The sequence below is a fragment of the Platichthys flesus genome, chromosome 23, assembly GCF_949316205.1.
Source record: "Platichthys flesus chromosome 23, fPlaFle2.1, whole genome shotgun sequence".
Lineage (NCBI taxonomy): Eukaryota > Metazoa > Chordata > Actinopteri > Pleuronectiformes > Pleuronectidae > Platichthys > Platichthys flesus.
Window position 1 is genome coordinate 6589885 of NC_084967.1, and position 24136 is coordinate 6614020.

The window sequence follows — 24136 nt, forward strand, 5'->3', positions numbered from 1 at the left end:
CTGATCCCTGCAGGAGAGTAAATTGCTGATGAGGGCAGCATGTGATTTGATTGGCTGGGTTTAAAGAAGGATTAGATCAGCAGCATGCTGGTGTAAGGCTGACTCATCTCTTTTTTTATCAGTGTCTTACATTACTTGTTTCCCCACATCACATTCTGCTGCTCATTAGAACAGTTATATTGATTATATATTCTTTACATAATGATATTCTTTTATCTTTGCCAGGATCAGATCCAAAAATTTGTCATTTATAAAGTCAAATTTAGCAAGGAGGTGGTATCCATTAAAGTAATATTTCTTCTTAATGGGTTTCTGTGTTGGTGGACGTTTATGCTGCAAACAGTGTCAATTAGAACATTAACTAGAATAATTTTGTGTTTAAACTCGTAAAGATTTTTGAACTTCCATTATATTTTCTTTCCACTGAACTTAAAACCTCAAAAGGTGTGGGTGTGGGTGGGTGTGCACTTGAGGAGTAAGTACACTATTTCTCAGGCTGTCGCTGTAATCGCGGTAATGAGACTAAGAGCAGGAGACTAACGAGATCTGTCACGTGGGGAGAGGCTGACAAAGCCCCTCTGTGTGTGTGTCTATAATGTGTGTATTGTTTGAATAGGTATATGAACTACAACGTGTGCGTGTGTGAGTGCTTCACCTTTTCAGCTCTTGCAGGATTAAATTTTCTTCTTTTATTGACCAGTGTTCCGAAGTATTTGCAATTTCCTTTTCTTCTTTTTTCTATACTGACCATATGTGACAGCGCCCAAAAAGTGAAGCCAAAGTGTCTTCATCGCCACCTGGTTGCTGGCTGCAGTGTAGGACATGTATCCTGCTTCTCCAATTTGGTAAATGGGGCATGGACTAAAACTAAAATGTCAAAAGAGGCGTCAAGAATATATATATATATAAATAAGAAGGTTTCTTTCATTTTAGGCACTGATATTTTTCATCTTTCATTTAAGCAACAACAAACCCCTTTGTAATAATGTACTGGCCTGGTGATCAAATTCACTGGTTAAATGTAACCCTTTAATCCCTTAGACTCAGGAACTTCTTAGCAGTTTTCTTCTTAGTGTTCCAGCCATCGGGCCAAAACTGTCACAGTAGATTTATGCTTTGAGCGGTTAATTACACACAGGTTTTGACTCTTCCTTGGGGCCCCTGATATGTGTATGTGAGTGTGTGTGTGTGAGTCTGTCTGTGTGTGTAGTTACCTGTGACCTGTTTTCACATTTTATATTCAATAGATGTTTCTTGATTTGAAATTAAATATGAAACGTGAAAGAAGGAACGAGTAGCTGAACAGTGCAGATACACGCTTGCGCACAAGTGATTGAATGTGCACCTTTAAGAAGCGCCTGGGTTGGATTTCCTGGAGACGCAGCCCGTGTGGAGCCTGCCTGTGTCACCCTAGAAGGTGGATTAGTTCTGTAAGTCTCCGCAGCGCTGAAGGGCAGCCCTTATTCAGCGACCAGGAAAAAAAGTGTTTTGGGTGGAACCACAGACCGAAGCCTGCCAGATCCTAATCACAGCTGAAGTCTATCAGTCAGTCATACTAATAATACAGCAGCGGGACGCTCTTCACACCTTGCTTATCCTTCACCTGTTTGTGTTTAAGTGAGGTGTTTGATGCCAGAGTTCGTGTGAGTTGTGAATATATACACACCCAAGAATATAATCAAAATAGAGGTCCGTTGTTCAACAGTACTCGAACATCATGTACAGCGAGGCTAAGAAACGTGAACTCTTATCTATTTGAGATATGTGACACACCATCAGAAATCAAATAATGTAAGATAGCAGTAGTCGGCACGAGGCTCGAGTTTTTCAGGTTTTACCCATGAATTACAAATAGGATATTTGGGGAAATATATATTACGAGTACAACTTGCAGTGTAAACCTAGTATGTTTTTTGTGTTCTGTCCTACTACGAGCTGCCTCCTTACGCAGAGATTGCCATCGTCGTTTTGGTCTGGGATGTTCCCATCGTGTCTCGTCTGTGTCCCCTTCTTTCTCTTTATGTCTCTCTCTGCTGACATTTTGTCCGACATATCTTTTCCTCTCCGGCCAATCCATTGTTCCTTTATGAATGGACGACCCTGGGGATGTCGTAGAACCCGATCACTGCTTTGTGGAGACGAACACAGTAAGATTGACTTGACATTTGTTCTGAAAGGGGCTGCACTGATGCAGACTTGATCTAGTTCCATTTCAGCAGCTATTGAGTGCCACCAGTGTTTTCCTACTGAATCAAACATTTTCTAAATTTGACATCTATTTTGTTACACTTATTGAAAACTCTCAAAGTGAACAATAACCCAGTGACTTTACACCCTTGCTGTAAGTAGCAGTGAGTGCCTCCATTGTTATGTGGGATTACAGAAATCACTCGAGTTTTAGGAAAGTGGCCAAAGGGATTAATGCAGATTGACTCCTAAACCATGCTTCCATTAAGTCTGATGACCTCAGCTGACGGGAAGCCTCTGACTGTAACACTGACATCAGTTTCTCTTATTCTCCATCACCGTTGCACATAGATTAATGAGCTTTTACGAAAAACATAAAGCAGTACTAATCAATGTTGTTATATTATCAATGGAGCCTGTGATTGTGTGTCTCAGCAGTGTGTGCTGTTCTTCTTCTTCTTATGCAGAGTGTGTGACTTTTAGCCACAACTTCAAAGTCTGCTCCCTTTTACTTTGAAACAAATGTTCTAATGTATAATGTTATAATAATTCCCCTTTCCTTAAATAATCGAGTTTTCAATAATATGCACAGAATCCGAATGATTGTCTTTTACTTGGCTTAGTTCTTAGGTTGTCCTGGTAACAATTTTTATTGGAGCAAATCTTAATATCCATAAGAGCTTGTAGAGTCTAAATCCGTGGTTTAGTTTGTGTCACTTTATAAGGGGTCCTTGAAGTTTAAGAGTCTGAAAACCATGACTCAGTTAACTGGCTCCAAACTGGACAGACTTTAAATGAACAACAACAATCATGTTTTTTTTTTTGCTCTCATTTTTAATAAAATAAATAACTCTCCTTCACTGACAACTCAATGGGGTAGGATTTTCAAAATAATGGTATGATTGGGGTCGCGTGGTGGTATAGTGGTTAGCACTATCACCTCACATCAAGGGATCTTTCTCTATGTCATGCAGGTTACTTTGATTGGAGACTCTAAATAGCCTATAGGTTGTTTGTCTCTGTATGTTGGCCATGTGATTGGCTTCGGAAATGTACCTCGACCTCTCGTCCAATGTTAGCAGGTATTGGCTCCAGCCTCCCCTCAGTTGATCCGTTACAGGATCAACTGTAAAGACCAATAGAAGATCCACACACTGCTGCCCCTATAGTAGGATTCTCTAGGTGTACGTATTTGACATCAGCCTCAACTATCAATATTAAAGCTAATGCCCACATAACCCACATCTTTCGTCGTGTAAACTGCCATTTCTATTGAACATTGTGTTGTCCTGCTGCTCCACAACAGAAGCTGACAGAGCTAATCCTCCGTAGGTGTTCAGTTACTGCAGGAAGGTTTGTGTTTCTCCTCAAACCTGCATCAGCGGCCTGTAATCCCAGAGAGCGTCTGCTAAATAGCTGGGATCTGATGACACACACACACACACACGCACACATGCACACACACACAATGACACCTCTGTGGTTGTTTGTTGGTACGACAACTTCACTTGCCTCTACTTTTTACTTATTTCCCTCTTGTGCTTTTTATGTGTATCCCTCCCTCCCTTACCCTCTGAATGTGTTTCTAAGCCATTCAGACGTTCCATAGACTCTTGCTGTGACAAATGGGACAGTCTTTTAATGGAAACGCATGCACACACAATGAGCACACACAAGTATTGCATACAGAATGCAAACTGAATGCAAAACCCAAGATCCTTTCTCTCTCGCTCGCTCTCCCCCCCAAACCCCCCAACCTACACACACACAGTTATGCCTGCTAGCAGAGAGCAACAATAGTAGCCATTTATAAAAAGGTTCTTCTGAGATTCTCAGGTGTCTGAGGTCCATCTGGGTTAATTTTGACTGTAGCTGTACAGGATATTTCCAGTATTTTCTTTTTTTTCAAATACCTTTCCAATATTATTACAGAGTATTTCAGTGTTATCTCAAACATTTAGCTGTTTATTTCCCTGGTAAACCCTCATATATTTCCCTGTTCTGCCTCCCATATTTCCCCTTCCTCTCCAGTCGGACAGTGAGTGCAGTGATGAGAGGCACAGGGGCATCATGGGAGGAAATGATGTCATAACAGTGTGTTTTCTCTGCTCTAAAACAAACATAAGCGATTCCTTAATGAAATCCAGGGTGGGACTGTTTGCCCAGAGCGCTCTCTCTCTCTCTCTCTCTCTCTCTCTCTCTCTCTCTCTCTCTCTCTCTCTCTCTCTCTCTCTCTCTCTCTCTCTCTCTCTCTCTCTCTCTCTCTCTCTCTCTCTCTCTCTCTCTCTCTCTCTCTCTCTCTCTCACCCCATGAACAGTGAGGGCACTGTATGGTCCTACACACACACTTTGCACAGCATCATCTGCAGCTCTTTTTTTTACAATCAAACCTGTAATGATCAATCACGTATGGCAAATACTTGATCAGTCTGCTGATGCATGTACAGACAGCTGCACTTTGCCTCTTTCTTACACACCCACTAGCACACATCCAAAGAAACAAGGGCGTTGAAAATGTCTGAATTTTACAATGAAACTTAAAACTATTGTATCTAGTACTTTTATTTAACAGGACAGCTTAAAGCCATTTAATGGCAATATACTATTGAAAGGCCCCTGGTTATCCTTAAAATGTATCCGTATTGTTATGGAAAGTTTTATTATTTTTTCCTTAGCATGCATTGTCTTATTTTTGGGCCCCTCCATCCCAGGATGAAATATTTTGAAATTCACAACACGTTTTTGTTGTTATACAGAGTCCAGTTTTCTCTATTTCAGTATTTGTAGGACGGTACATAATATCTCTGCTGGAACAGAATACATAACAATAGATTGGCGTAATGAACCAAGGTTTAGATATTTGTCCAATAGAGTAGCTCTGATGCATCCACTGCTGAGAATGAATACTTCAGCTTAAGACGTCATCCGTCTCTAGAAAACACTTCATTTCTTCACCCTGGTATATGGCCTTCACACTTATGACATTTCTTTCTCTCTTTGTCTCTCCTACCAGGATTCGTCCTCAGCTGGCCAAAGAAAAGATCGAGGGATGCCACATCTGTACATATGTGATGCCTGGAGAGCCCCAAGTGGTGCTGGGTAAGGATAAGGCCTTCACTTATGACCACGTCTTCGACATGGACAGCCAGCAGGATGCCATCTACACCCACTGCACAGAGAGCCTCATCGACGGCTGCTTAGAGGGCTACAATGCCACCATCTTCGCTTACGGACAGGTTGTTCAACACAAAGTGGCACAGCACACACACACACACACACACACAATCAAATTTGTGCACAGTTTGACTTTCCACCGCTCGAGGGGAGGGAGCTGCGTCCACAATCAAAAGATGTGTTATGGAGATGCTTTCATCTCATATCATTAGAGGGAGTGAGCAGCCTCACAGCCACTAGGGCTCTGTCAATACACGATCAGCCAACACGTTCAGACCTGCTTTATATCAGCCCTGATAGATCAGACTAACAGAGCAGTTAGTGTTTGGGATTTTGGCAGCACCGACACAAAAATATCATCAGAGGATCAGAATGCGAACCACAGACATATATATATATATATATATATATATATATATATATGTATATATATATGATTTACACATTGATTCTGTTTAAGTGAATTTCCAATGACACTGTTGTCTAAACATTTAAGAATAAATATTCAGTACTTTTTCTCAGCATTCTGAGTTGGCATTCAAATACATGAATGGAACTAATAACTGAAACACATGAGGCAAATTAAAGGAGCAGCCAAGCAAAGAAATCATCTGGACATAAAGATTTGTCTACATCAAATCAGTATGAGTTTGAATAAAATATTTCAATGAGACATGATGGCAACTCATCTCTGCTTCCCGCAGCTCGAGAACCATGTGGTTGTTTCATTCTTCGGCAGGAAAATGATATGTCACAACTTGCACTCAAACAAGAGGCGTCGCACCATCTCCTCCCTTTTTTCAATTTATTTTTAGAGAATTTTGGGAGTAGGTGATGTTTTGTAATTCTCCGTCTATCAGAAGTAAAATGGACATAGAGAAGAGACTGTTCACTCTCTTACAGTGCCTCTCATGCTGAGGCTGACGCTCTTGAGCCGAATGACAGTAGTTAAACTTTCCCTCTCTTTTTTTAGTCTTCCCCTTTGCTCCTCTTCTCTCTGTCCGTTATTCTCTCCTCGCATTGTCCCTGCCGCCGTTGTGTTCCTGTCAAAGAGCCTTTCACGGTGTGCAGTGGAGGCCACACACACACATGCATGACAGAAGTATGTGCGGACAGATGATCACACATGTGCAATCTCATTCAATAAAGAAGAAAAAACACACACATTAACATTCACACACACACACACACACACACACACACTCCTGCCAAGCTGTCTTTCAGGCGTTTCAGCGGGGAGGAGTGGAGTGATTCGTGGATCGGAGTTCAATGTTGCATTCCTCTTTTTGCTACAATGGCGACCACACCATGGTAACAAACTGGTCCCCTCTGACCCCCCTAAACTACTCAGAGCTGCTCCCCTACCCCTTCCTTCAATGATGCCATACCGTTGAGTGCAGAAACACAACACGGACACACAGATGAAATTTCACAAGAAACGCACATGATAAGATCAGGAAGACACTTTATCCCTATTCTGTGATGTCACATGTGTCTTGTCTTCCTCCCTGCATCCAGACAGGTTCGGGGAAGACCTACACCATGGGAACCGGCTTCAACGTCAACATCGACGAGGACGACCCTGGTATCATTCCCCGGGCCGTCAACCACCTGTTCAAGGGGATTGAGGAGCGCAGACAGGCCGCCACCGAGCAGGGCAAGCCGGTGCCCGAGTTCAAGATCAACGCGCAGTTCCTAGAGGTGCAGAAAATGAAAAAACACACAAGCGGAAAGTCTGATTAGCTCATGAGATTTAAACCTTGAAATGAAGGTGCATTCATCAGACTAAACGTAAACATCCAATTGACTCAAGCTCCATTAGCTTGATGGATCCAGAACATGCAGGCAGTAAGAGGTCAAAGGTTGCTGGAGGGTGAACGGTTCAGGTGGTTAAAGTGACCCTGCAGCCATTAAGCTGTCATTAGTCTGTGTCTGCAGGGTCCGGGTCCCACCTTTATTTTTAACTGTGGCTGTCAGCAGCTGGTGAGGAAGCAGCTGAGGGAGAAGAAGACGAGGCAGGGAAGCGATGACAGTAAACGACAGACCAATGATAGTATTGATGACGTAGCAGTTAATGAGTTTCCCTGCACCATCCTGTGTTCACTAACAACTGTCTGTGTTTTTTCTTTCTCCAGCTGTACAATGAAGAGGTGCTGGACTTGTTCGACTCCACTCGAGACATCGAGGCGCGGAAGCAGAGGTCCAATGTCAAAATCCATGAGGACGCCAACGGGGGCATCTACACCGTTGGGGTCACGACCCGCACCGTGACCTCTGCAGCTGAGGTCAGCTTTAGTACCGACCACGTCCCCGTAGCAGTTATATATCGGACCAATACCAAATTTTTATATTTACTATGGCATTATATTTTATACTATATTATTTTATGTCCTATTTTTCTGACTCCACCCTAATATTGTGGCAGAGAATTGAATCTAAAGGTTTGTTCGCAGCATTGAGAAATAATTTAGTAATTTATTCACAGATAAAAACAATTTCCCTTATCCACAGGGAACCATTCAGATAATCCACAAGCCTCAATCTGTTTTACTTCTGTACGTTTCTGCTGAAGAAATAGGCCTTATGAAAGTTGATTATAACAAGATCTGTGATTTATCCTGTGATGGGACAATTTAATATTCTTCTCTCTTTGTCCCTGTGTTTGTTGTAAATTAAACCTCTATATGCATCAGTTTCTATCCTAATATCATGTTACAGATTTCCTGAGAAGGTTAAAACTCAAACCAAAAATACCCCTGAGATGATAATCAACTTTTTGTCATCATTTATTTCTCCCCTCCATCTCTCGTCGAACAGATGATTCAGTGTCTGAAGCTGGGCGCTCTGTGTCGAACCACCGCCAGCACCCAGATGAACGTCCAGAGTTCACGCTCACACGCCATCTTCACCATCCACCTGTGCCAAGTCCGAGTCTGCTCTCCAGATAATGACGTAAGTGCTCTGAAACACAGCAGTGAGCATTGTCTAACAAGGGGCATCAGATGTACCAGTTATTATTGTTATTAATGTTTAAGTTATTGTATTTGCAGGATAACGTGACGGACAATCGTCTAGCTAACGACTCAGATATCAATGAGTTTGAGACGCTGACGGCAAAATTCCACTTTGTGGACTTGGCTGGCTCTGAGAGACTGAAGAGAACCGGAGCCACAGGAGACCGAGCCAAAGAGGGCATCTCCATCAACTGTGGGCTGGTGAGGGGGCTGAGAGAGCGTCTAGTTCCGAAATGAGAATTTAGGGTTGTAATGATACATTAACGATCAGAAAGTTATCCCTTACTGGGGTTATAATGATTGAAACCTGTCATTATTGAATTGCATTATAAGTGTTCACTGACATGGTGATTTTTTTCATGGAGCATTAGAGCCCCCAGGTGGCCAAAACATGGACTACACTATTTTTTCTTTTTATATACACAAGCGTTGTTTTATTTTCTATTTTTGCCAGTCTAGACATTCTCTCTAACAACCTTTCAATTGCAAGTGCTGATGTGTTGAAAAACCTTATCTAACGCTCATTCCTCCTTGCGTTTCTGTCGTCTGTGACACCAGCTCGCCCTGGGAAACGTCATCAGCGCTCTGGGAGACAGGAGTAAACGCTCCACTCATGTGCCTTACAGAGACTCCAAACTGACACGGCTGCTGCAGGACTCGCTCGGTGGAAACAGGTCTGTGAATGTTACAAGAATATATGAAATACTGTCAGACCATGGAAAAGAGAGATGTTCTAATATCTATCTGACATCGAAATCTTCTTTTGGACAAAGTAGTTGCCTAATTACTCCTTATGTAATTGGGCATTACCAACAGTATAATTTCTTACATTATATGGAAAATGTTGCGAAAATGGTTAATACTTACATTATTAAGCAATCTTAAAATGCCTAGTTATGGCACTGATATATAAAATTATGATTTCAAATTTGAGCATGGTAGATTTGCCCTGTAAACCTGTTGAGTTGTTTTATTCAGTCATAAAATGTCATAATGATCCCCTGGGACTGATCATCGTTTCTCGTCCCTGTGTTCCCCAGTCAAACTGTGATGATCGCCTGCATAAGCCCGTCGGATCGGGACTTCATGGAGACGTTGAACACCCTGAAGTATGCTAACCGGGCACGGAACATCAAGAACAAAGTGATGGTGAACCAGGACAAAGCCAGCCAGCAGATCAGTGCTCTGAGGACCGAGATAGCCCGGCTGCAGATTGAGCTGATGGAGTACAAGACAGTAAGAGCACGCGAATAGAGGCTGGACAAAGAAATGAAAAATAATAATGATATTAACTTGCCTGTGTGGGTCCCAGGGAAAGCGAATGGTGGGTGAAGATGGGATGGAGGGCATCAACGACTTGGTCCATGAGAACTCAATGCTGCAGACAGAGAACAACCACCTGAGGGTGAGGGTGAAGGCCATGCAGGAGACCATCGACGCTCAGAAGGCCCGACTCACACAGATCCTCAGTGACCACGCCAACCAGGCTCTGGCTAAAGGAGGTGGGCAACAGCAGATCCAAAAAGCACTTTTCCATATATACCACTGTAGCTGGGCAGTAGAGTTAGGGAAATAAGTCGCAACTAGATTTTAAAAAGCTTTATGTCTTTATTTAATTATACATGGTAGTTCTTCGTTTCTTGACCTAACTCACTTCTGCCAGGTATATAACATTACAGATAACCTTTTGAGACAGCTAGTTTTGTTGCTTATTCTGGAGAATCACCCACGATGATAAGATGTATCATTTTTACAGAGGGTAGTTGTTGTTATTGCTGCATTTACAGGTGATTCCTCAACATTCACACTTTTAGTTTCCATGACAGCAATGAGATTTTATTTTTTACCTGACACCGGAATGAAACATTGAAAAAATGCTGTTTTTTGTTTTTGATATATTTATTTATTATATTTCCTTTGTCCTTGGTCCAGACTTTGGACATAAACCTTTCTTAATTGTGAACCTAATATTTATTTTCTAACACTGATTTATGTTTTATGTGTACTGTTTAAACAGGAGTCAACCATGATCTTGTCGTACTCCAGTGTCCTTCGACTGAAAGAATAAAAAACACTTATTTGTGGCTACTGTTTATTCTACAAATCAAGTTTACATAGTCCTTAATAAATATGGCAAATTGTGACTTGTGAGCATGGGCTGTACGAAAAATATTATATTGATTGAATAAAGCTAAAGTGATGCTTCTGTTTTTAGGTGAAGGTAATGAAGAAATCGGAAACATGATTCAAAATTACATCAAAGAAATTGAGGATCTCAGGTATGTATCCTGACATTGTTTTAATTTAGAATTTTTATCTTTAGCATCATTAAAAACAAGTGGCAACACAACTGACTGATTTCTTAATTTTAACCTCTACAGGCATAGTTGCTGTTTGATTGTACTGGAATAGCTTATTGATGAAAAAATGTTGCCTCCCTCAGAGCTAAACTTCTTGAAAGCGAGGCCGTGAACGAGAATCTCAGGAAGAACCTGTCCCGAGCCTCCACTCGCTCCTCGCTGTACGGAGGCCCCGGCTCCTTCTCCTCGGCAATGCTTGCCCCTGAGAACGAGGCCAGCGACGTCATCATGATGGCCAAGAAGGACTTGGAGAAACTCAAGAAGAAGGAGAGGAAGAAGAAGAAAAGGTATTGTGTAGTTTGATATGAAATTCATTGCAGTGGTCTTATTAGCGCTTCCAAAAACACACTTGCAATAAGGCTTATAACATTATATGGAGGGGAATCAGAATGACACAATCATTGAAACTAAAATGCCAGGGTCTTGATGTTTGTAAGTTTTCGGGTCTAAATCTGTGAAACCTGTCTTTGTCATCTACATCTCCGCACACAGACGTCGTCATTTGAACGCACTGCACTTCTCTTGCGCTCTATTTCACTCACTGCCTCTCTCCCATCTTGCAATATGCCCTCACTTGCTCCGTCATCTTCCACGAACCCGTCTTCCCCACTTCTACCTCCTCCTCTCCTCTACACCTCATCCTCCTCATCCGCCTCATCCCTCTCTGAAGGCTGAGGCGACAGGAAGAGCATCACCGCCAAGATGTTGAACCCGCCAGGTTTGCCACGGCCTCATCCAGGATTGGGTCAAATACACATAATCTGAAATCCATTTAACCACCTGTTGGTTTGGACCAGCGGTGCATTTCATGTCTTTGAAATGTACCAAGTGGTTGAAAGGATTTCAGTTGTTTCTCCAAGATGAACTAATCTCTAACTTGTTTCACTCCTGGGGGGATGCAGATCTCTAACCCAAACTCTACCTTTTTCCTTTTAACCCCCTGTTTTTATCGCACACTGTGAGATACTGATCAGATATTATCACTAACAAGGGAAGCTGGAAGCCAGGCAGAGTTGGGGGGGTGCTGAGATCAATACAGTATAATGTCTTTTCCTATTGATTTGAATGACCAACAACAAATTATACCAGCTTTAGAAAAGCAAACAATCAGCAGACTTGACTATTTGAGACGCATTCCACCCACTTCTACCAAAAACAAATCCACACTCAATTCACACTCAACAGTTCACAATTGTGCACTCAATGGGCTCCACTGAAAATACATAGAATGTTCTAAAATGTAATAAAAGATTAGGAAAATCTGCAGCCACCTCAGCCCCTCACTTCCAGCGTCCTTGTCAATTTTTTTTAAATTGAGTGGATTCGGGGAAAGAACTGACAGTTTTTTAAGTCATATCTAATGTATTTGGTCAACAGATCTTAGCAGTGTGTGGTAGAACTTCTTACAGTGAACTTAGTTTGTAATTACAGTGAATCATCATCATTTAATCCTGTTATTCTTCCTTGTGTATCATTAATCTTCCTCCAAATGCATCACAGTGAAATCAGTCATTAATCGTCATTGCTCCTGATCCAGTGAAGTGTATCATCATTTGCATGTGACCTTTACCCATTGTTATATTTAAAATGCTGTTAATCTAAGTCAGACCTTCAGCATTAATGCTTCTATTTGTTTCCTCCTTCAGCGTCATCAAAGAAGAAGGCCCCGACAATGACCAGGAGCAGGGAAATGAGGAGGCAGAGGTGGTGAGTGGCAAAAGAAAGATTATAGTTAATAACACATTACTCTGTGTTTATATTGTTGTCCTCATCCTGTGTGTACCGTTACGTCACAAGGAGGGCAGCGATCACGAAGATGGTGAGGAGGCCGACGGAGAGGAGGAGGACTTTGAGATGGCGGGAGATGAGACCTCCGATGAGTCTGACTCTGAGGAGCTGGAGGAGAAAGGTAAACATATAGTCATGATGTACGGCCTCTTTTCTTAATAGGAACTTTATAGGAACGGGACGGAAAAGGCATCAAGCTCTAAGGGTGTGTGTTTGTGTGCAGAAAACGTCCAGGCCGACCTGGCCAACATCACCTGCGAAATCGCCATCAAGCAAAAGCTCATCGACGAGCTGGAGAACAGCCAGCGGCGACTGCACACGCTCAAACAGCAGTACGAGCAGAAGCTGACGATGCTGCAGAACAAGATCAGAGACACGCAGCTGGAGCGGGACAAGGTGCTGCACAACATGGGTAAGACACGCGTTCACTTAGATACTCGACTTTAACTGTAATTGGCACCTAAATACACAATCAATTCAAATTAAAAGTCACTTCATCTTTCCCTTTGATACTCTGCAGGTTCGGTGGAGTCGGGTACCGAGGAGAAGGCCAAGAAAATAAAAACAGAGTACGAGAAGAGGCTGAGCTCCATGAACAAAGAGCTGCAGAAGCTCCAGTCGGCTCAGAAGGAGCATGCTCGGCTGCTGAAGAACCAGTCGCAGTATGAGAAGCAGCTCAGGAAACTACAGCAGGACGTGACCGAGATGAAGAAGACCAAGGTACGTTTTTATATATAACAGCCTCTTATTTTTTACTGTCTTGTTTCAGAGCTGATTTTATCTCCTGCCACATTGTGTGTGTGTATGTGTCCACCAGGTGGTGCTGATGCGTCAGATGAAGGAGCAGCAGGAGAGGAACAGGGCCTCAGAGTGCAGGAGGAACAGGGAGATTGCCACTCTAAAGAAAGACCAGCGCAGAGCAGAGGTAGGAGGGATGGAAACACTCTCTCAGACCTTTTTATTTCTAATTGTATCATTACTTAAATTTTCATGCCAAATCATTTATGTAACTGATATGCAGAAGTTTATTCAAACTAAATCATCCTCATCTTCAACTTTCTAGGCTGGAAAAACCCATTCAATTATGTTTGTCTCAGGGAAAAATATTTACAATTTGATACTTTTTGGAAAGTAGAAAAGTTGTTTTGTTGATGATGATCAGAGGCTCAAAATAAAAAATGACCATGAATCAAGTTTCGTCTTCATATTTAATTTTTCCACACAGCTCCAACTGAGGCAACTGGAGGCGCAGAAGAGACAACAGGAGTTGATTCTGCGCAGGAAGAACGAGGAGGTAAGACACTCAGGAATGGTTTGGAAATTAATCTCTGGATAATGTATTTATTTTGTGTATACTTCCATTTTCAGAATTAGTGACTGTTTATTGATCCCTGTCAGGTAACAGCTCTCAGGCGGCAGGTGAGGCCTGTGTCTGGAAAGGTAACCAGGAAGGTGAACTCACATGAGCCTCCGCAGGAGCCGTCACATCGAGCCACACAGGGGAGGCTGCAGACCTCCGGAGCGTCACAATCCAACGGAGCCAGGTATAACATCAGATGTGATCCGTGAACAGTATGTGTGAGGTGGTGTGTTTAAAACAGTCAAGTGTGTATTTTAATATAAATCTGCAATGTTTTCTTCTTAAGGAGTTCCCCAGTTCGGATGGGAAGTATCTACCTGAACAGGACAGCAAGGACCAAATGGCAGTCACTAGAGAGACGTGTCAGTGACATCATCATGCAGAGGATGACCATCTCTAACATGGAGATAGAGATGAATCGCCTACTAAAGGTAACGCTGAGTTATCATGGACATGAACAAAGAAAACAAGCCTATTAAGGAAGAATTTAGTTGTGTCCTGTCCTGGAAAAGAAATCAATTCCGTTTTGTTCCCCCTCTTCCTCTCCGTTAACTCCCCTACCATCGCAGCAACGTGAGGAGCTGACCAGAAGGAGGGAGCGAGTGTCCAGAAAGAGAGAGAAGATGACGGTGGATGGTGCAGACGCTGACCGCTCCCTGGCCTCCATGAACGAGGAGCTGGAGTCTCTGAGCGCCAACATCGACTACATCAACGACAGCATCGCCGAATGCCAGGCCAACATCATGCAGATGGAGGAGGCCAAAGTGAGAGAACATCAGGAGATATGTCCGATTCATCCTTGGAACTCATGATACTTTATAACTAAAAGGCCATCAACTCTGTGCAATATAAAAGTATTAAAGAATTTTAATAATAATATAGAGAAAAAATGTACTGTAACCCTAAATGTTGGTATGACTGAAAATATGGTTCAGAATTGGTTGTATTCATACAGGACAATATATCTGCTGGTAGCCTTATATGTAACTTGGAAATATTACAGTAGTCTCAAATTATTTTGTGGATTTTTCGAAAATCTCAAACTATTCCTATGAATAAGACGAATAGCTCATCTTTATGAGTCCCACTTAAGGGACATATGCTGTGTTAAAGTTGCAAAGGGGAGAGTATGAAATAAGAAACGTCAGCAAAAAAGTAATAAATAGCAAACATGCATTATAAACACAAGGAGATATAAAGAATAGAAATAGTATATACAATGTAAACAGAATGCAGTCTTGCTCATTGTGTAAACTGTTTCTCTAAAATATTATAAGGCCTCTGCCTTGAGATAATGTATGTTATGATGTCTGAGCGCAATACATATAAAATTTAATTGAATATACAGTGAAAACAAGATTTCTCGAGAAGACACTGAGATGGCACAGATAGAAAATTAGAATTGCACAGCAGCTAAACGCATTGTCTGGTGACTCTACAGTGACATTTGAATGATTAAGTTATTATTACTCTGGGCTGCAGGAGGAAGGAGACACAGTGGACGTCACGGCTGTGATCAGCTCCTGTAATTTATCTGAGGCTCGCTTCCTACTGGACCATTTCCTGACTATGGCCATCAATAAGGTAGCTACCCCTCTCACTGACTTACTGTAATCATGTGTCTCTGTGTTCACGTGCTGACAAGAGGTACAGTCTGTGGTAGTCTTATTTAAACAGCTTCAGTTCGACCTTTTATGAGTCATTGTGAGTTTTGCACCTTCACCTACAGCATTGTAATCTAACCTGCTTTTTTTTCTATTATTTATGATACACACGTTTTTTTTATAACTGTACCACATTTTATTTGAAAGCTAGTGCTTATTCTCAGGTTGTCGTGGCAACATGTTTATCTGTCGTTCTCCTCATAGCAACTTCTTCAGGCTTGAGTTCAATGAGACCTTAAATCGAACGACTTGTTTGAATAAGGTTTCAATTAGATTAGATAAGATTAGATTTGATGATACCTAATTGCTCCGGTGCGGAAATGTGGTTCAATGGCCCGGATCAACGGAAGCAGTGGATGTAATTAAAACAACAATGGTGAACGCGGAGCCTTCATTTTGTTTTTAAGATACGCAAGCAGTGAAAAATAACTGTGCTCCACTGTGTGTTTGTGCATCGTCAGGGTCTGCAGGCAGCGCAGAAGGATTCCCAGCTGAAGGTCATGGAGGGTAGGCTGAAGCAGACGGAGATCAACAGCGCCACCCAAAACCAGCTGCTCTTCCACATGTTGAAAGAGAAAGCTGAGATCAACCCGGAGCTGGACGCCCTGCTGGGCAGTGCTCTGCAAGGTGGGAAACGCTGATCACATCAAAACTGGACTGCATGACGAGCACATCACCTTTTCCAACCTCTTTTCTTTCATCTTGTGGCTACAATTTATTTTACAGGCTCCATTTTCGTTGCTGAGATTTGACACTTTGTCACTGATACACTCCAAATGTTCTGTGTAGGAACACATTGAGCCTTTCAAATAAATAATATGGCCTCCTTTTTTCCATTCTTTGGGTTGGAATTTGATTTGGTTTCTGCTTGTTTCTTCTGTTGTGTTTGGTGTGAACTCAGAGTTAGGCTACCTGTCGCCAGGTGAGTACGAGATGCACAGAGACGTAACAATGTCTCAGAGAGAGCGTGGCACATGCACACCACAACACTTCTATTCTGGATTTACTCCCGCAAAAGGAGAGAAAAAAGATAGAGTAACTGAGCCAATTGGTCAAATAGAAATATTTTGATCGTGCACTCGAGGATGCTGGAAGTGGGGCTGCAAGGCAACAAAAACATATGGGTTAATTGTGGGTTGGGCATGTCTCAAAAACCTATCTGTATTCTTTAATATTCTTAAAGCAGAGTTGTTCCTCCCTGCTGTTGTGCGAAATGTTCAAGTCATCTAAACTCATTGGCCATTCAAATTTATATAAAACTCATGAATTTTGTTGCAACACTGCTTTTTATATGTTAATATATTTACTTTCTCTCAGCACCCACCAACTCTGACTGACTTCCAGTGTCCCTGAGTGCACTGAGTAGATTAGTAGGATATGCCTAAGAGGTACTTGTTATTCTTCAACCAAATTGATGTATTTAGACATAAATATATATATACTGTTCTCAACCATTTTCATCTGCTTTCAAAAAAAGCACCAAAAAAAATCTATTTGTACAAGATGTCACTTTGACATTTGACATTTGATTATTCTTAAATTGAGCAACTTTGATAAAGAAGCCAAATATCAATTGTGTCTCTTCAGTAGATGAAGGGATCTTGTGGTGTGCATCATCCATCTTCTTTTTTTTTTTAAACTAACCAAGCAGAAGTAATGCTGTAATGCAGTGACGTGCATGGCGTGTTGTGTTCAGTCCCCTCCCTCCGTGACCCCATCTGCTAGTCAGTCCCATTTAATCAAGCTGTTGTTACTAAAACTGAACAGCAGTAAAAACCCACACTGCAGCAGAAGTGAACATTGAAGTTGTGTGTACATGACAGTTTGTGTGTCTGCGTTCATGTGTTTGTAGCCATCTGTCTCTTCTCTGCTTTTTCCATTATCCCTTTATGCAGATAAGAGATGCTGTGTCTCAGATCGTGTACTTCCACATTTTGAGTGCATCAGTGCGTTCACCAGATAAATATGGCGACGTTCAAAATACCCCAATAGTGCACTCACAACGGTCAAATAAAAGTGTGTGTAAAACCATACCTTACCCTCGATGGACGCCATCTTGCAGTGGATGTTTTATATAACCTTTGGTCTTCAGTAGAGATGGCGATATCAGCTGACAACTTGGTAAAGCCTCAAGTTTAGCATTTTGTTCAGCGCCATCTTGTTTTTTTGTAACCGCAATACTCCAGCATTGTAGCTGCAGAGTGGCATTACTGTATATTGCCAAAACCTTGAACCGTGTGCTTGTGCATTTGTGTGTTTGTGTGTTTCCGTTTCACGTGGTGCAGAAAATGGAGATGACAGCAGTAGTGATGAGTCTACGCCCAGTCCAGCCACAGAGGGCAGGTAAATACCATTTTGTACAGGAAAACCTTGGGTGAAATTAATGAAACTAGTTCAGGCGTGTTGTTACACATGCCCGCTCAGTCAGCTGGGACACTTTATCATAGCTTTCTCTGCTATGCTAAGTCAGAATGTGTTCTGTGAAAAAGCCACGTTATATTAAAGGAGTAAATGGTATTGTTAGGCTTTCATGTACTGTATTTCTGTGGATTCATAATGGTTTAATACATGAACAAAGTTTTTTCTCACAGTGAAAAACATCATGGTTAAAAAGATGTTATGGAGCAAAACTTAAGGACAATAAATGTTTAATGTCATTCACAGAGGATCTACATTACATAACAACATCACGAAAGGACCTGCCATTTTACAGCTGATCAAACCACTGGAATTAATTCATAATTGTATCTTTATTTAAATAGCAGTCTCTCAAAGATAAATTATTCAAAATGTCACAAAATAATAAATGTGCTAGAAATCTAAGCATGACCGTCCATTAAAATAATAGGAGATAGAATAAGGGAAAATCTGTGAATGCGGTGCGTTTAAAGTATGTTTAAATATTTCATTGAAAGGAAGCTACTGACTCGGCCTGTCGTATTTCCACATGTGTCCCAGAGCCCCTGAGCTCTTATTTCAAAAGCTCCGTTCCCTTTAGTCTGTAGCCGAGAATCTGGAATGGTTGAAAGGGTCATGCCAGATGATCTCAAAGTGAGAGTAGGGTTATATGAGGATAAAAGATCTGCAATCTACTGATTTCAGACCATTATTTGTAAGTGATTTAAAGGGCCTTATAATCAAGTAGGGGTGCTGAGGAAGCTGTTTGGTTTTGTTTTTAATTCTGTAAGAGTTAGCATAACTGGATAACATTTCCTGACTATGTTGCAGTTCACTTGCATCGGATCTGTTGAAGTTATGTGGTGAATCCAGACCAAGGAATAAGGTACTGTAAGGCGCGTTTCTCCAGGTTTGAGATTAAAGTTGAATGTCTTTTCGGTAAAACAGTTTAGTCCCTGTTTGCCATTCCACAGTGTTTATTTTTAGGATTTGGAATAATTACTAACTGGTCCATAAACTTGTGAGTCAGCTCAAACGTCCCCTGCTCCCCTTAGGCTCGCAGGCGGACCACTACGCAGATGGAGCTGCTCTACGCTAGCAGTGGGGATCTGTCCCATGAATCTCCCATCGGAGACTTTTCAGCCCCCTTGCTGCCCCTTACAGAGGGTCTGGAAGGGCTGGCGGACATGCAGGGTCGTGCGGGCGGTCAAACCCCTGACCGCGAGCACACCCCATTTGCACCGTCTGCAAGGCCAGCTGGCATGTAAGAGTTAAAGGAAGGATTTCGCCACATTTTACAAATACCATAGCTCAGGATCTCTACTCTGAAATGTGCTGTATCTACTTTACTATTTACTCAGCAATTCTACCCTGCCAAAGTACCCTTGAGCAAATTCCTTTATCCGTTACTGTAGATCTGGGTCCAGGTCGCCCACAGGGACTGAGAGGAGGCAGCTGGAGCGCTCACCCCTCAACCGAAGGAAGATGCCAGACAAAGGATTGACAGCAACACACATCCCAGCACCTGCACACACACCTCCTGTCAGCACGGCAGAAACCAAACCCAAAGGCAGCGACTACAAAACACTGTAAGTCATTTTAAATGACCAGTAATCAATATAACCGCTGTTTGTATTATAGTCATGCATGAGACGTGATACTGCGTTAGTCACTGCATCTGTTTGGACTAAAACACCTTGACAACTACTACATGGATCGCTTTTAAATAAGGCGCACATATTCATTATACTCACACAGGCACTTTCTAATGACTTTCTCTCTTGCGCCACCTTTAGTTTGACATTTGTGGTGTTAATTTAATTATTTGTCAATAATGTTGATTTACACTTCTCATTCCTTGGTTGATACAAAAATAGAGAATGTGAGTCAGACACCAGTACACTCATTACATTCAAGTCTAAATTAGTGGTCAAGTGGTCACAGCTCTGGTTTGCCATGGAAATTGTTTGAGATGAGTCTTCGAAGTGGGATATGTAGTAGATCATTTCAATATTTACTTCCATTCAGTATGTCCAAATGCTTTGGACCTACATAGCACCATACTGTCCCGTTTTGTAGCGGCACTAGTATTATTATCACCATTGTCTGTTTTTTATTGAAAATTTATAAGTGGAGGAGCATGTTTCTGCAAACCTTATACAAGAAAAAAGCTATTTAAAATGCATGAAGTAGGGTTAGGGTTAAATTCAATAAACTGTTTTTACAGCAAAATGAAGGAATGACGGTGGCTTTTTATCAAAACATTTCATCAGGGGTTTGATAGGTCAATTTCCCTCTCATGATAAACTCTAATTCTGATGCAGATTCAAAACTACTAACTTTCCCCATCAGTTTCTGCTGTGTTTTTATATAATCCATTATCCCTGACAAAAAACTGCATCTTAGCATAGTCATTGTAAGAGTTACATTAGCAGCATTAACAAGAGTACAGCCTCACCGAGTTGCAAACATGACATTAGACTTTTCTATTGTGTAATCTCCTAACATCTCTGATTTGAACTATTTTTGCAGGTTGGAAGAGTCGCCTATATTTGAAGGCCATAGGTATAAGCTCATCTTTTTATTTGATTTCATTCGATGTTAACTTTAAATACAAAGTTAAATGCATTGTTTTATGTACAATAACTGAATAGGGTTCAGTTTCAATTGTATCATTTGTATTGTAGGGGTGTGATCAACCCAATGACGGCCTCTAAGAACAGCCGGGGGGCCAAACTTCAGTGTGTGTTCGTAGCTGAGGGCCACACCAAGCCTGTCCTCTGTGTGGATGCTACTGATGATCTGCTCTTCACAGGATCCAAAGGTAAAAACCATGATTTGTTTCCAACTCAGAAAACATTATTACCTTCCTTTAAGTTTTAACAACATTTAACATGGGTGCGTTTGTGCTTGTGTGTGTGTGTGTGTGTGTGTGTGTATTTTCAGATCGGACATGTAAAGTCTGGAACTTGGTGACTGGTCAGGAGATCATGTCTCTTGCAGATCATCCCAGCAGTGTTGTCTCAGTTAGGTACGAGTACAGAGCCAGCTAAACTGCAGTTACCGTAGTATTTACTAAAACTAAATGCACTTAAATGTACTTTGGTTTCATTATTTATTTAAACCAGTTTTTCGTTATATTTCAGGTACTCATCTAGTCTCGTCTTCACTGTTTCCACTGCTTACATCAAAGTCTGGGACATTCGGGATTCTGCCAAGTGTATTCGCACGCTTACGTAAGAGCACCCACCCATGTTTTAACATCCATGCAGCTCGAACAGTGTGGCGCCTCTAATGCTGATCTGTTGTACATGTGCGTTTGTGTCAGGTCCTCAGGCCAGGTGGGTCCAGGCGACACCTGTTCCTCAGTCAGGAGTTTAACCATCCCACCAGGAGAGAGCCAGATCAACCAGATCGCTCTCAACCCGTCCGGCTCCTTCCTTTATGCTGCTGCAGGCAACTCTGTACGCATGTGGGACCTCCGCAAGTACGTTTAAACACAGATTAGATTAGTTTTGTCTGTGCAAACAATTTCTGAGAAGCAGACAAAATTAATCTCATGTTCCCCCCTCTCTTTCTTCAGGTTTGTGTCCACAGGGAAGCTGACTGGACATTTGGGACCTGTCATGTGTCTGACTGTTGATAAGTTGGGTAATGGACAGGATGTTGTGCTCACTGGATCCAAAGACCATCATGTTAAAGTAAGAGACACACACAGCAGCAATCACGTATACTGAAATTTACTGGTTTTAATCTCATGAGAAACAATGTGCTGGAACCTCAGCACAAACCAGTCCTTAAAAAGCCATATAAGTTTGTCAGTGATTATACATTTCGTCCATGACTTTCAGCTGCTGCCATCAGGAATTAGTGTTAGATTGCCTGTATGTTAAACTAACAGCAAGAGGTTTGGGTTTCACACTGGTGAACAGTGATGGTGCAAGGGATGGTCAGTTAACCTTATACATCCTTTAGTAGGCATTTTCTAATGGGACATATTTTCATTTCAGTGTATTTTCTCAACTTCAAACTAGTGCTGTCAAACGATTAAAATATTTAATCGCGATTAATCGCATTTGTGTCATAGTTAACTCAAAATTAATCGCGAAAAATCTATTCTTAATGTACCTTCATAAATTTTTTCTCCATAATTTTTTGGGGGTTTTAATGTTCTATCAACATGGAAAGTGGATTGGCTTGCTTTATGCAAATGTTTTATTTTATTGAAAAACAACATTGCCAAACAGGGCAGTACAAAATAAAATTATAAAGTGCACATTTCAGGTAAAAAAGGACTCTGCCTATAGTGCAGTTAAACCATGGCTTAATATTTTCTTTTTTTCAAGTTTGCTGTGAACATAGCAGTCAGGCCTCTCAAACAGACAAGCAACAAAATAACAAACAAACAAAATACACAGGCAAGTGTCGGCTACTTTGAAACAAATTAAACACAGAACTGTGTAGGGCTATTTGAGTCCTCCCCATATTTGTGGAAAATTTATGAAATAAGAAGTACCCTATTTTGAAATAAATAAAAACATATAGCTGCAGCCTAGTAGCTTAAAAATATATATTTTAGTTGGCGAAATATTAAAACAAAAAGCGAGAGCAGGTCAGACTGGATACGAACACAGATACTGAAGCTCGATAGAAACCAACTGCAGCTTCTGCTCTGATCGAGAAGCTGAGGCGCAGAGAAACTCTGTGTTTTCACTGTTTTCATAGTTAAGAAGCAGTGAGTCACTGAGAGGCTGCCTCACGTGAACCAGCTCTGATCTCACTGTGTCTCCCTGAGCGAGTGCGCGGGGGCAGGGGGCGGGGCTACGGTGCGCTATCTGGAACCACACACAGACACACACTCGCCCGCTCCTTGTACTTCATGACGGCCTGATACGATGATGTTTTAAAAAATTATTGTGACTTAGTCAACCACCAACATGCAAAAGCGTGTGTCACACGGCGAAAGCGTGAGAGTTTGCAGCTCTGCGTTAATCTCGCGATAAAACAATTGACGGCGTTAAAATGGGTTTGCGTTAACGCCGTTAATAACGCGTTAAACTGACAGCACTACTTCAAACCAATTTTTAGATTTTAAATTTAGTCTTGTCTATTATGTGTGTGGATGAATTGACCCCCTGTCCCCTTATGTCTGCTCCTCTGAAATTAACACCTACTAATTCACAGAAGGCAAGTGGGCCTGTTGATAATGTTTTTAACGCAAATGTGGAAGAACACAATTATCTCAGTTTGAAAAAGAGGAGCTGTAGACGAAGATGTGATAAGAGCCTACGCCGGTGTCAGTGTGCCCTAAGCAAAAACATTGTGATTTCCGCAGCGAAATGTATACTTGTATATTCTGCCTCCTGCATGCTTCTCCTGTTGCTGCGTTCTTCATATTTGGAAGGCTACCTCAGGAAAAATGGTCACATCCTATGGACATTTTCTGGAGTTCATGTCTAAAAACAGCTTATGCATAGAGGGCACATGTGCTTCTTCCTCCAGATGTTTGAGGTGGCAGAAGGGGCTCAGGGCAGCATCAGCTCCAGCCACACGTTTGAGCCCACTCATCAGGATGGCGTGGAGTCCTTAGCCGTGCACAGAGATGTCTTCTACAGTGGCTCCAGGGATTATTACATCAAAAAGTGGGACTTAGCAAGTAAACAGCTGCTACAGGTAAACTGATATAACCTCGGAGATCCGCTCTCCATCAAGCTTGATGTCCCCAGATTTAAAACTTTTTATATATTCAGATTTCTAAAGAAATGAAAAAAAGCCAAATGTCCCCTGAATAACTGTGCTCTGCTGTTTCCTCCAGCAGTCGGCCAGCGCTCAGGCAGACTGGGTTAGCGCTCTGGGCGTGGTGCCAGGCTCCCCGGTGCTGCTCAGCGGATGCAGGGGAGGTCTCCTGCGCCTCTGGCACGCCAACACACTAGCACCCCTCGGCGAAGTCCGGGGACACGACAGTCCCATTAATGGCCTGGCCACCAACAGCAGCCAACTGTTTACTGCCTCTGAGTGAGTCACCAAACATGCTCATATGAAATGCTTCTTTCTTTCTTTATGACTCTCAGGTGTGTCATGATGCTGGGCTGTGGCTGGAGCAAAACACGCTCAATCTTGTAAAAGAAATAACATTTTGAAGACATCAAGGATTTTCATGACTTGGTGTTTGTTGTTTTGTTTTTGTGACAG

General features: G+C 41.9%; 1 protein-coding gene across 5 annotated transcripts in view; it reads left to right on the top strand.

Annotated features, from left to right (window-relative positions):
- Positions 1 to 24136, top strand: part of LOC133948655 (kinesin-like protein KIF21A) — a 33137-nt gene that overhangs the window by 6531 nt on the left and 2470 nt on the right. The window contains exons 2-35 of one of the 5 annotated variants that reach the window (XM_062382562.1): positions 5201 to 5423; positions 6880 to 7062; positions 7497 to 7646; positions 8179 to 8313; positions 8412 to 8576; positions 8934 to 9049; positions 9416 to 9611; positions 9688 to 9877; positions 10591 to 10654; positions 10819 to 11022; positions 11406 to 11453; positions 12382 to 12442; positions 12533 to 12644; positions 12747 to 12935; positions 13044 to 13243; positions 13341 to 13448; positions 13749 to 13817; positions 13922 to 14067; positions 14170 to 14314; positions 14453 to 14647; positions 15366 to 15467; positions 16009 to 16174; positions 17833 to 17890; positions 18776 to 18830; positions 19000 to 19208; positions 19360 to 19533; positions 20477 to 20509; positions 20632 to 20768; positions 20891 to 20975; positions 21091 to 21180; positions 21273 to 21431; positions 21528 to 21645; positions 23447 to 23617; positions 23760 to 23959. In XM_062382562.1, coding sequence (XP_062238546.1) covers positions 5201 to 5423; positions 6880 to 7062; positions 7497 to 7646; positions 8179 to 8313; positions 8412 to 8576; positions 8934 to 9049; positions 9416 to 9611; positions 9688 to 9877; positions 10591 to 10654; positions 10819 to 11022; positions 11406 to 11453; positions 12382 to 12442; positions 12533 to 12644; positions 12747 to 12935; positions 13044 to 13243; positions 13341 to 13448; positions 13749 to 13817; positions 13922 to 14067; positions 14170 to 14314; positions 14453 to 14647; positions 15366 to 15467; positions 16009 to 16174; positions 17833 to 17890; positions 18776 to 18830; positions 19000 to 19208; positions 19360 to 19533; positions 20477 to 20509; positions 20632 to 20768; positions 20891 to 20975; positions 21091 to 21180; positions 21273 to 21431; positions 21528 to 21645; positions 23447 to 23617; positions 23760 to 23959 — 4656 coding nt within the window. Of the gene's footprint in view, positions 1 to 5200; positions 5424 to 6879; positions 7063 to 7496; positions 7647 to 8178; positions 8314 to 8411; positions 8577 to 8933; positions 9050 to 9415; positions 9612 to 9687; positions 9878 to 10590; positions 10655 to 10818; positions 11023 to 11405; positions 11454 to 12381; positions 12645 to 12746; positions 12936 to 13043; positions 13244 to 13340; positions 13449 to 13748; positions 13818 to 13921; positions 14068 to 14169; positions 14315 to 14452; positions 14648 to 15365; positions 15468 to 16008; positions 16175 to 17832; positions 17891 to 18775; positions 18831 to 18999; positions 19209 to 19359; positions 19534 to 20476; positions 20510 to 20631; positions 20769 to 20890; positions 20976 to 21090; positions 21181 to 21272; positions 21432 to 21527; positions 21646 to 23446; positions 23618 to 23759; positions 23960 to 24136 lie in introns of all 5 variants that reach the window. The other 4 variants (XM_062382564.1, XM_062382563.1, XM_062382560.1 and 1 more) reach the window with 4 other exon arrangements.